The sequence below is a fragment of the Ictidomys tridecemlineatus genome, chromosome 10, assembly GCF_052094955.1.
Source record: "Ictidomys tridecemlineatus isolate mIctTri1 chromosome 10, mIctTri1.hap1, whole genome shotgun sequence".
NCBI classification, from domain to species: Eukaryota; Metazoa; Chordata; class Mammalia; order Rodentia; family Sciuridae; genus Ictidomys; species Ictidomys tridecemlineatus.
In genome coordinates, this window is record NC_135486.1 from 76,474,542 (window position 1) to 76,486,927 (window position 12,386).

The 12,386-nt window shown below is 40.5% G+C and overlaps 1 protein-coding gene across 4 annotated transcripts in view; it reads left to right on the forward strand.

Moving 5' to 3' along the window:
• Dhtkd1 (dehydrogenase E1 and transketolase domain containing 1) overlaps window positions 1-12,386 on the forward strand; it is a 57,894-nt gene that overhangs the window by 28,496 nt on the left and 17,012 nt on the right. For all 4 annotated transcript variants that reach the window (XM_040277270.2, XM_040277268.2, XM_078023226.1 and 1 more), the window contains 5 exons: window positions 408-602; window positions 2,204-2,473; window positions 7,107-7,278; window positions 8,069-8,267; window positions 10,465-10,777. In XM_040277270.2, the coding sequence (XP_040133204.1) occupies window positions 408-602; window positions 2,204-2,473; window positions 7,107-7,278; window positions 8,069-8,267; window positions 10,465-10,777 (1,149 nt within the window). The remainder of the gene's footprint in view (window positions 1-407; window positions 603-2,203; window positions 2,474-7,106; window positions 7,279-8,068; window positions 8,268-10,464; window positions 10,778-12,386) is intronic.

Sequence of the window (12,386 nt, forward strand, 5' to 3'; positions counted from 1 at the left end):
GTGACCATGACAGAGCTAAGGCATGTTAAGATGACAAGCAGCCTCTTGCCAGTAGTTTGGATAGTTGAGTAGTGTATGACCTCAATTAAATAGTGTCATAGAGCCCTCTGCAGAAGATAATGTTCTGGGAGAGGCAATGAAGATCTAAGGCCTGGCCCCTAGTTTGGAAGGACATACATACTTAAGGGGGTTCTTCTTGGAGTATGTTAATTCCACCAGTCCCTACTGGGTCTAGGGTCCTTGGCAGAGCTGTCCTGGATTGCTGTCTCCCTGAGATACGTATTAAAGGGGTGCTGCTGCAGCCACTGGGAGAATGTGGGATAGTTTTGCAACACATGTAAACTTCTCTTCCTTTCATCTGAGCAGATGTCATTTCTCAGAAGCTAATATGGTGTGATGTTCTATAGGAATTTGACCACTTTTTGGCCACCAAGTTTGCCACCGTGAAGCGATATGGAGGGGAAGGGGCTGAAAGCATGATGGGCTTTTTCCATGAGTTGCTGAAAATGTCAGCCTTCAGCGGGATAACTGATGTCATTATTGGGATGCCCCATAGAGGGAGGCTGAATTTATTGACAGGTCTTCTGCAATTACCTCCAGAGGTAAGTTCTTTCTATGTTTCTCACCAACACTGTAGAATGGACTGTAACAGAATAAAAATAATGTCAAGAATTACCTGTAGAAAGCCAGCTATGAACATGAGCAGTTGGACCAGGAACTAGCTTAGTGAATGGGTGGAAGTTAATGTTGACAGGCAGAGGCCAGGCACAGTGGCACACATCTGTAATACCAGTACCTTGGGAGGCTGAGGCAGGAGGATCAAGTGTTCAAAGCCAGCTTCATCAACTTAGCAAGACCCTAAGTAAATCAGTAAGACCCTATCTCTAAATAAGATACAAAAAAGTGCTGGGGATGTGTCTCAGTGGTTAAGCATCCCTGAGTTCAATCCCAGGTACCGAAGGGGAGAAAAAAAAACGTTGATAGGCAGAAGTAGTATTTGAGTTGATTTTCTCTGTATGGATTCTTTCTTCTCTCTGCAAAGTTTGTTTCCTCAAGGATGATGTATATAGAGCTTAATTCTGTTCTTTCAGTATGCTTTTCTCATTTTTTGCCAATTATTCAAATAAACACAGAGATCTATGCAATTTTATACAATTTTTGCTTATCAGAAGTCATGGATCCATTTATTGGCAGAGTTTATAGATAATAGGTTGTATTAATACTAACAACACATTGTTATTTCAAGAGACCACACAAGGGCTGGGGATGTAGCTCAGTGGTATCCACCAGGCGACCAGCACGCTGGTTTCATTAAAGAGGTTCGTGGCATAGAAGTTAACTAGTGAGATCAAAATAAAACACACAGACTAAATTACCTTTTTCTATGACCAGGTCCAAGTTGGCTCTCACCTCTCTGGCTCTCACCTCAAACCACCCTGTGGGGCAGCAAGGCTTACTCAGGGCTAGCAGGAGAGAGAGAGAGAGAGAGAGAGAGAGAGAGAGAGAGCACACCAGGGAGTGGCCTTTTATTGGGGAACAAGAAATTCAGGGAAAAATTCCATCCAATGAAGGTCGAGGGGGGCAGCATTCCAAGGTCAGGGTCAGTGATTGGCCTCAGGGTCAGTGGTCAGTCCCACATGGACAGGTTCTCGCACCTGGAGAGGGTGGGATAGCTCCGACATAGTTTGGCCAGAATGCCTCACACCCAATCTGGGAGGTGCCCAATCGTGGGAGAATGGCTTCCCATAGCGGTAGAGCACTTGTGTAGTGTGCACCAGGCTCTGAGTTTAATCCCCAGCCCCATGCAACAAAAAGAGAAAGAGAGACCACCTGTGTGTGTGTTTGTTTTGCTGTGATTTTGTCCCCAGAAGTGTTGGCACTTCTGGGTTGAGGTTATGGCTCAGTGGTAGAGCACTTGCCTAGCATGTGCAAGGCCATGGGTTCGATCCTCAGCACCACATAAAAATAAATAAAATAAAGATTTTGTGTCTAACTACAAAAAAATAAAATAAAATAAAATGTTGGCACTTCATTTGATTCAGAAGCTCTCCAAATGGTTCTGTGCCTGCCTTTAAATGATTCATATTTATAATAACTAGAAAAGCATTTACATGACATTTTTATTGGATTATTTAAGCTAACCACCTTTTCCGTAGTCTCCACTGTATTAAAAGACACTTTCTTGTATGTTTATTCATAATAGCTTATGTTCCGTAAAATGCAAGGCTTGAGTGAATTTCCAGAAAATTTCTCAGCCACTGGAGATGTCCTGTCTCACCTGACCTCCTCTGTGGACCTGGACTTTGGTGCCCATCGTCCCCTCCATGTGACAATGCTACCTAACCCCTCACACCTTGAAGCCGTTAACCCAGTGGCTGTTGGGAAAACCCGGGGCAGGCAGCAGTCTCGACAGGATGGAGACTACTCTCTGGATGTTTCTGCTCAGCCTGGGGACAAAGTCATTTGCTTACAGGTACCTGTAGCTTCAGGAAGTGAGGCCAAAAGTTGGGAAAAACAGACAAAAGGAATGTCTGGGTTGATAGGTCTTACAGGAGGTTATACACATTCAAATGAAATTAAGATAACATTTGGGAAAAGAAAATTCTGGAGTTTTAAAAATGTAATAGCAGATATGAAGTCTAGTCTCAGAGCTTCTGACTTTAACCTGGTGCTTACACTTGTCCTGATATGATTGAGGGACAATCCATAGGCAGAGCTACTCCTTCTAAAAGGACATATGTCACCACTTCTCTGAAAGTGTGGCCCTCTCAGAAATTGCGTATAACCACATATGGGGGCTGAGGATGTGGCTCAAGCGGTAGCGCGCTCGCCTGGCATGCGTGCGGCCTGGGTTCGATCCTCAGCACCACATACAAATAAAGATGTTGTGTCCGCGGAAAACTACAAATAAATATTAAAATTTTTAAAAAACACATATGAACAACCTATAAGAATGTGGATTTGGGGCTGGTTTGTGGCTCAGTAGTAGAGTGCTCGCCTACCATGCATGAGGCACTGGGTTCAATCCTCAGTACCACAAAAATATAAAATAAAGATATTGTATCCACTGTGTGTTTGTGTGTGTGTATATATATATATATATATATTTTTTTTTTTTTTTTTTTAAGTATGTGAATTTACTTTGTTTGCTGGTTTGTTTAAAAAATTTTAGGATTGGGGTGTATCTCAAAGATAGATAGAGCATTTGCCTTACATGTGTGAGGCCCTAAGTTTGATCCCCACCACCTAGAAAAATAAAATGAGGGGCTGAGGATGTGGCTCAAGCGGTAGCGCGCTCACCTGGCATGCGTGCGGCCCGGGTTCGATCCTCAGTACCACATACCAACAAAGATGTTGTGTCCACTGAGAACTAAAAAATAAAATATTAAAGTTCTCTCTCAAAAAAAAAAAGAAAAAGAAAAGAAAAATAAAATGAATGCCTTTGGCTTTAAGGAAAACAAAAATTATTATTGTATCTCTTTCTTCATTTATCCGCCCCCCCACAATTTTTGGTAACCCAATAAATATCATTCAGAGATTTAGTTTATGGGTCAAATTTTCTTCTATGAGCATTTATTACATATGAACCTTTAACTTCTGGGAGAAAATTAATTCTCAATATCAGTAATGGAGTCTTCAAACCCCACAGAAGTAGATACATATGTAATGTACAGAAACAGCCACATTATCCTATTCATGTTAATTTTTCATGGGCCTGAAACTTGTTGCAAATAATAATAAAATTTGTTGGGGATAGACAGAATTGGATTTGATTATGATATAGTATTTCTAAGTAGAAATTGTCTAATCATTAGCCATATATTCTCTTTACCTTTCACTTGACTTAATTCATTATCTCTAAACTATTTTAGTCATTCACATTTACCTAGTGCATTGAGTATATCTTAAGATTGACTTTTGAAGCAAGGGGTGAAATGACCATTTCTTTACAATGATGTGACTTTGCCAGGCTCAATGGAGCACACTTATGATCCCAGCAATCCAAGAGGCTGAGGCAGGAGAATAGCCAAGTTCCAGGCCAGCCTCAGCAACTTAGCAAGACCATGACTCAAAATTTAAAAAAGAGATAAATATAAGGGCTGAGAGTGTAGCTCAGTGGTTCAGTGGTACTGGGCCTCTGGGTTCAATCCCTATTGAAGGAAGGAAGGGAGGAAGGAAGGGAGGGAGGAAGGAAGGGAGGAAGGAAGGAAAAAGATATAATACTAACTGCCTTCCTTTGTCTGTTTTGTCTTCCCCAAGTCTTTTGCCCTGCTATGTCCTTATGTCTTTCCTTGTGAAGTACATGATTCTGAATTATATGGGGCTTCTAAATTTGAACCCTGTAAAACAATGGTGGGTGGGGCTGGGGATGTGGCTCAAGCGGTAGCGCGCTCGCCTAGCATGCGTGCGGCCCGGGTTCGATCCTCAGCAGCACCACATACCAACAAAGATGTTGTGTCCGCCAAGAACTAAGAAAAAATAAATAAATGTTAAAATTCTCTCTCTCTCTCTCTCTCTCTCTGTCTCTCTCACTCTCTCTTTAAAAAAAAAAAAAAAAAAAAAAACAATGGTGGGTGAGATTTCTAGTGCTAATTTTTTCTATTTGTCTTCTGTTTGTTGTTGCTTTTGTTTTTTGGCAGGGTCCTGGGGATTGAACTCGGGGGCACTCAACCACTGAGCCACATCCCCTGCCCTATTTTGTATTTTATTTAGAGACAGGGTCTTGCTGAGTTGCTTAGCACCTTGCCATTGCTGAGGCTGACTTTGAACTCGCGATCCTTCTATCTCAGCTTCCGGGCCTCTGGGATTACAGGAGTGCGCCACTGCGCCCCCGGCTGTCTTCTGTTTTATCTTTGAGTTGGAACTGATGGAAATGAATTCTCAGTTGTGATCTTCTGCATGTTTCAAGATGACTCCCCTTCCATTGCCCATCCTCACCCTTGCATTTAACTGGCAAGCTTCCAACTTACCCAGCTTTTATGTTTGAGGACAATTATTCCTCCAAAACTTTATCAACAGAGCACAGTGGTCTCTTTAGGTTTAAGAAGGAAAATAAAATCAGCAAATGCTGTATACATGCTTTTAGCATCAAGAATCTGAAGATTGCCAGGCACCATGATGCACATCTATAATCCCAGTGACCAGAGAGGCTGAGGCAGGAAGATCAAAAGTTCAGGGCCAGTCTGTACATCTTAGTGAGACCCTGTCTCAAGATAAAAAGGGCTGAGGATGTGTATCAGTGATTGCCTACCATGTGCGAGACTGTGGGTTTAATCCCCAATACCACTAAAAGAAAAACATAAATCCTAGGATTATGAGAAAATGATGCAATTTGTTAATAGATGTTATCTTTTATTAAATTACCTGAGTAATGCTGAACATTTCTGAAAAGGCACAGAAGAGGCAAACATTTCTCTTTCTTGTTGTACTGATCTTTTTTACAACATTGTCCCACAAGATGTCATAGCCAAGGAGGCCTAAAGGTGAGGAGGAGTACTCAGATAGAACCCTTGACCCTGTACTGGAGTTGTGGCTCAGTGGTAGAGCGTGTGCGAGGCCCTGAGTTCGATCCTCAGCACCACATAAAAATAAATAAATAAAATAAAGGTATTGTGTACAATCAAGAAATAAATATTAAAAAAAAAGAACCTTTGACCCTGTGTATACTGAGTATTGGACTTTATTTATATTAAAAATATTTTTGCAGTACTGGGGATTGAACCCAGGGATGTTCTACCACTGAGATACATCCCCAAACCTTTTCCTTTTATTTTTGAGACAGACTCTAAGTTGATGGGGCTGGCCTCAAATTTGGTGATCCTCCTGCCTCAGCCTCCTGAGTACCTGGGATTATAGGTGTGCACTACCACACCCTGCTTAAGTATTGGACTTTATAATGTACCATAGTGAAGAAAAGACAAAAACTCTGGAATTAAGAATTCCTAAGTTCAAATCCTATCTTTGCACCTTCTGGCTTTACATATTTGGTTTGTTTACTTCGGTTCAATGGTTACATTATGTTAGGGCATAGAGAATCATTTTATTTAGCTCAGGAATTTGGCTATTTATGATAATCATCTTTTCGTGAGAAGTCCTTAGAGCCAGGCTACTCAGGAGTGACTTGGGAGGCTGAGGCAAGAGCATCACAAATTTGAGGCTAGCGTCAGCAATTTAGCAAGGATATAAGCAACTTATCAAGATTCTCTCTCAAACTAGAGATTAAAAGGGCTGGGGTTGTAGCTCAGTGGTAAAGCACACCTGGACTCAATCCTAAGCGCACACACACACACACACAAAAAAAAAAAGATAAGAAAAAGAAAGAAAAGAAAGAAAAAGAAAAAGGAAGTCAAAGCTCATATTCTAAAATCTACTATTCCTTTATTATTTGCTTTAAATGTAAAAATAACTTCTCCCGCTATCCCCTACCCCCCAAAACCCCCAAACCTCCTTTTTCTATCACCTTGTTTACTAAGTTTTGGGATAATAGTCCAATCAAGCAGGCTTTGAATATTCTGGAAGAATAACATTTTAGACATTCTCCTATAATAATATACTGCTTTGTCCTCAAACCCTCTTTCCATTTATGTGTGGTGTGCTTTTCTCCTGTACCTCCTTGTCTTTGTTGCCACTTCACTCTCATATTCGTTGTGGCACTCAGGATTAGTGATGGGAACTTGATGCAGTCTCTCTTTGGTGGACAAGGTGATTGGGGGTAGGAGGGGTTCAAAGTTTGCACTATTCCTTACATTTGCAGGCTCTTTTCATTCAAGAGTTCCTAAAGCTGATTTTTCTCTTTGCATCTGCAACAGCCCTTCCTCCTGTGGTGCTGCTGAATGTTCTAGAAGGTTTGCTGAAGTGATGAGTATAGGTGGTGATACAAGGTAGAGGAAAAAGATGCATCGAGTTATCTTTGAAAGTTGTTTTTGAGGTCAGCCTAACCATTCTAGAAAATCCTTTAACCTGCATATTAGGAAGGCAGAGGAGTAGTGAGAGGGTGGTCGTTTGTTATTCCTGTTAGTATTTTTAATAGTTTATTCTGATCTGAAAACTTCAATTTCTTAATCTCTTATATTCTTTTTCTCCCCATACCCTGCCCCATGTTTTAGGTTCACGGCGATGCTTCTTTCTGTGGTCAAGGGATTGTTCTTGAAACGTTTACGCTCTCTAATCTCCCACATTTCAGAATTGGTGGGAGTATCCATTTGATTGTCAATAACCAACTGGGTTACACCACTCCAGCCGAAAGAGGAAGGTCTTCTTTATACTGTAGTGACATTGGTATGTAACACAGGAGAATTGCTGTTGCTGGATCAGACAAGGAATTCCTAGAGAAACTTATTCAGTTTTTAATTTTGGATCAGATATGGACAGTAGTCACCAACAGTTGCCAAGTTAACATTTCCTCTAAAGTCTGAATGTAGTCTTTATTTAATTTATTCTTTTGTTTTGGGTGTTGAGGTTGGAACTGAGGGCCTTGTGCATGCTAGGCAAGCACTCTGCCACTGAGCTGCATTATGAGCCCTGAGTATGATCCTTAAATTTAAGGAAATAAGAAAAAGACTTGTGTTAACTTCTAAAAATAAGCTGTCTTAAGAGAGGAGCAGGAATTTCATTACCCCCTCCTATTTCACTGAGTTACAATAATTGTTAGATGGTAGGACCTGCTCTCTTTTGTGAGTGCTTTGTGATTAATCTGATAGGAATAGTGAGGATCCATTCTGAAACTTCTCTTTGGAGAAAAGCAATCTTTTTCTAGGATGCATTCTTTACTGATCATTTTTTTCTCAGGCAGAAAGATGACAGAATAACAATAACAAATGTTAAGTATTGCATACCAGGTACTGGAAAGCATTTAACACTTTACATACATTAACAGATATAACGTTAACTATTGGAAGCCCTGTATAAATTATGAGTTTGTTTGAACTATTAACAACCAGACCTAGCTACCTTTGAGGACTTGGAATGTCTTCCCAAGTAGGCAGTCACTCAGGGGGACCACGGTGGCAGGGTGCTAATGTCATCCCAGGTTAACTGACTGACTGCATCTCCGCCACTCCTTCTTCAGGGAAGCTCGTGGGCTGTGCCATCATCCACGTCAACGGAGACAGGCCAGAGGAAGTAGTCCGGGCCACACGACTGGCTTTTGAATATCAGCGCCAATTCCGCAAGGATGTGATTGTTGATTTGTTGTGCTACCGGCAGTGGGGCCACAATGAGCTGGATGAGCCTTTCTTCACCAACCCGGCCATGTACAAAATCATCAGGTCCAACTATAAGCCTTTGTTTAATATATCCCCTGACTTTACAGTGCTTGTGTCATTGTGGTGGTTATAGTTTTTGTCAGTATTTTGCAGGGCTGGGGATCAAACCCAGGGCCTTGCACATGTTAGCAAATGCTTCACCACTGAGTTATACCCCTGATCCTGTAATATTTAATAGATGCTCTTAGATAGGGTGACCAACTTCCTTGGTTTGTTTATGACATGAGAGTTTCAGTGCCGAACTGCGATGGTCCTGGGCAAACTGGGATGGTCACCTTGTGGGTCTCAGGAGAGCTTCCCATATTTTTCAAACTCCACATATTTATTTATTGAATAGAGAAGAGGCAGCTTAACAACTCACTTAGCAGATGGGAAGACTGAGGTCAGAGCACTTAGGCAAAGCCTTGCCTGAGCCTCTTAATGCCTGAGCTGAGGGTGGCATTGTAAGGATTAGGAAAAGGACTGCCACATAGCTAGGAAGTAACAAAAGCATTTATTGTTTTTGTGATACTGGAGATTGAACCCAGGACCTCCCACATGCAAGGCAAAGTGCTCTACCACTGGGCTCCATCCCCAGCCAACTTAATTTTTAATTTTGAGTCTAAGTTGCCCAAGATGGACTCAAACTTGCAATCCTTCTGCCTAAGCTTCTTGTTTAGCTGGGATTATAGGCATATGCCACCACGCCCAGCCCACAAAGGGTTTTAATGAAGGCTTAGATTTGTGCTGTCCAAGTACAGAAGCCACTAGCCATTAAATGATTATTGAGCACTTGAAGTGTGGCCAGGCCTGAGGCAGATGCGCTGTGAGTATAGCAAACACACCAGATTTCAAAGACTTAGCATGTGAAATAGAAAGGCAAAGTATCTCCAAGCTTTCTATATTGATTGGATATTGAAATGGCAGTATTTTTTATATGTTGGTTTAAAGAAAAAATATTATTATTATTTTTAAAAAAGTTTTTAGTTGTAGGTGGACACAATACCTTTTTATTTTATTTATGTGGTGCTGAGGATCGAACCCAGAGCCTCACACATGTAAGACGAGTGCTCTACCTCTGAGCCACAGCCTCAGCCCCCAAAATTGTTATTAAACATTATTAAAATTAATTCCAACTGTTTCTTTGGCATTTTCTTTTTCTAGATACTAGAAATTAATTAGATACCCCTCCTTCATCCTGTTTGCTCGTAGGCATACATTACAGCCAAGGAGCAAACTCAGTGACATTTGACAGGCCTTTCTGGACATAGCAGAAGAGTTCTGTTCCTAGAGGAACAAAGCTGGATTCTGGGCTAGCTCAGGGCTGAGCAGTTGCCGGACTCCATTTGCCTCAGGCCCCACGTAAAACACCAATCCTGCCTACCTCTCATTCTTGTTAGGATTAAATGTGATAATACATGTAAACAGACTGTACAGCTTAAAGGATTATACAAACAGAATAGCATTGTTTTTGTTGTGATATTATTGTTATGAATCAACCAGGTGCCAATTGTTATAGTTAAAGGATCATTAATGTAATCTAAAACTGATGTTGGTAACTTTGGGTTCAGTACTTTTTGAAATAAAGGCTGTGCTGAATGGATAATTAGGTGGGTCAGTCTTCTAAGTAACTGTCCAGAATTTACCAACTTGTAGGAAAAACACCGCTAATTGTTTCTGCCTGAATGTAGACAGAGGCTTATAAAGGTAAATCTTTTTTTCTTCTTTGCTCAGAAGAGGAATTAATTAATTAATTAATTAATTAAAATTTTATGTAATTATCTTGTAATTAATTTGGTAACTTCTTTTTTTTGGGGGGATACCAAATTTCTTTATTTGAAGGAATAGTACAAATTAAAGAACATAAGTGGATGTTTTGGTACAACTTATAGAAAAGGTAAAGGTAACCCCAATATGCATGCACTGCCTTGGTGACCAGGGAAGTCACTTGCACGGCTATGGGAAAGTCAGGCTGAGAATTTGGTAACTTCTTATTGAGGTAAAAATCATAATATGAAATTTCCCCCAGTATTTTAAAGTGAACATTCAGTGGCATTTAGTACATTCACAATGTTGCATAGCCACCACTTTATCTAGTTTTAAAACATTTCCTAAGTGCCTTTTGATGGTGATAATATCCTACATTACCTTTGAGAGTGATTGCTTCTGTCTTAGATTTTTGCAGATCAGATTGACTTTCTCCCCCTTCTCTCTCGGACAGAGCCCGAAAGAGCATCCCAGACACGTATGCAGAGCACCTCATTGCCAGTGGACTCATGACCCAGGAGGAGCTCTCTGAAATAAAAGCCTCCTACTATGCCAAGTTAAATGAGCATTTAGCCAACATGGCCCACTACAGCCCCCCTGCCACTAACCTGCAGGCCCAATGGCAGGGCCTGGTTCAGCCAGAAGCTCGCATTACCACCTGGAACACAGGCGTGCCCCTTGATCTCCTGCAGTTTATTGGCATAAAGTCTGTGGAGGTGCCGAAGGAATTGCAGATGCACAGTCACCTTCTAAAGATGTATGTTCAGGTGAGGAACTTTGAAATAGTTCATTATTGCTTTCTATTTTTGTTTGGCAAAGGGATTGATGTTGCACTGGTCTTTTTAGTTGGATATTCATTTGACAAATATTTATTGTGTGTTATTAAGTTCTAGGAACTGATTCTAGAGTTTTTTTTTTGTTTGTTTGTTTTAATATTTATTTTTTAGTTTTTCGGCAGACACAACATCTTTGTTTGTATGTGGTGCTGAGGATCGAACCCGGGCCGCACGCATGCCAGGCGAGCGCACTACCACTTGAGCCACATCCCCAGCCCTCTAGAGTTGTTTTGATGCTGAGAGCCAATAATTTAGATTTTCTTTTTATTCCCCTCCATTTATTTATTTATGCATGTGCGCATGTTTAATACATTATATGTACATGGAATACATGTTAATTTAAAATGTGCATAAATATTTATTTTAGTTTTTCCAGCCAGTGAACAGAAGGTACTTTAATTCTTTTAGGTAGCTTTAATAAAAGAAATAAAATTTCATACATGTATCATAATGATAACCATTTAGATATTTTAAAATGCTCATGTTTTATATACCATCTTATGCTAACTATAGTATGACAAACCATCCTGATATGTCTGGGACTTAAAAATTTTCTGGAACATAGGACTTTCATTGTTAAAACCAGGAAAGCAAAGAATTAAAGGTCTTCATCTTTAAACTCACATGAAGGAACTGTACCCTCAATTATCTCAAAACACTAACTTTGCTCTTGGAGTTTTTATTATAGGTATAGACCTATTCCAGCATACTATGTGTTGCCATCCCCCTTAAGAAATAAGGTATCACACTAGGTGCGGTGGCACATGCCTATAATCCCAGCGACTTGGGAGGCTGAGGCAGGAGGATTGCAAGCTCAAAGCCAGCTTCAGCAACTTAGTGAGGCCCTAAGAGCTTAGTGAGATCCTGTCTCAGAATAAAAAATAAAAAGGACTGGGGATGTGGTTCAATGATTAAGCACTCCTAGGTTCAATCTCTGATACTAAAAATGGAAAAGAAACAGTATAGTACAAATAAAGTTTCCCATGTACCCTTCCCTGATTTCATCTCCTTGTGCTCCCACAGAGGTAACCACTAATCCTAAGTGTATGTTTTTTTTGCCTGTTTAAAACTGTATGTAGCTAGGGGGCATAGCTCAGTGGCAGGATACTTGCCTAGCATATGCAAGGTTCTGGATTCAGTCACCAGCACTACAAAAAAATGAAAATAAAAATTAAAAAGCTAAAAATAACCATTATAATTGTTATTAAAAATAGGTCCTTCTGTACTCTGTTGTGTGTATTGGTGTATGTTTGTGTGTGTGTGGGGGAGAGTATTGGGGACAGAACCCAAGGGTGCTGTACCACTGAGTTACATCCCCAGCCCTTTTTATTATTATTATTTTTTTTATTTTGAGCATCTCACTAAATTACTGAGACTGGCCTTGAACTTGTGATCTTCCTGCCTCAGCCTACCAAGCCACTGGGATTACAGTCATGTGCAACCACACCTGGCTCAATCTTTTTTGCATCAATTTTTTAAAAAATTCTTTGTGAAAAAGAATATGGTATCTTAAAAGTTTCTTTTGCTCCCACCTCAATTT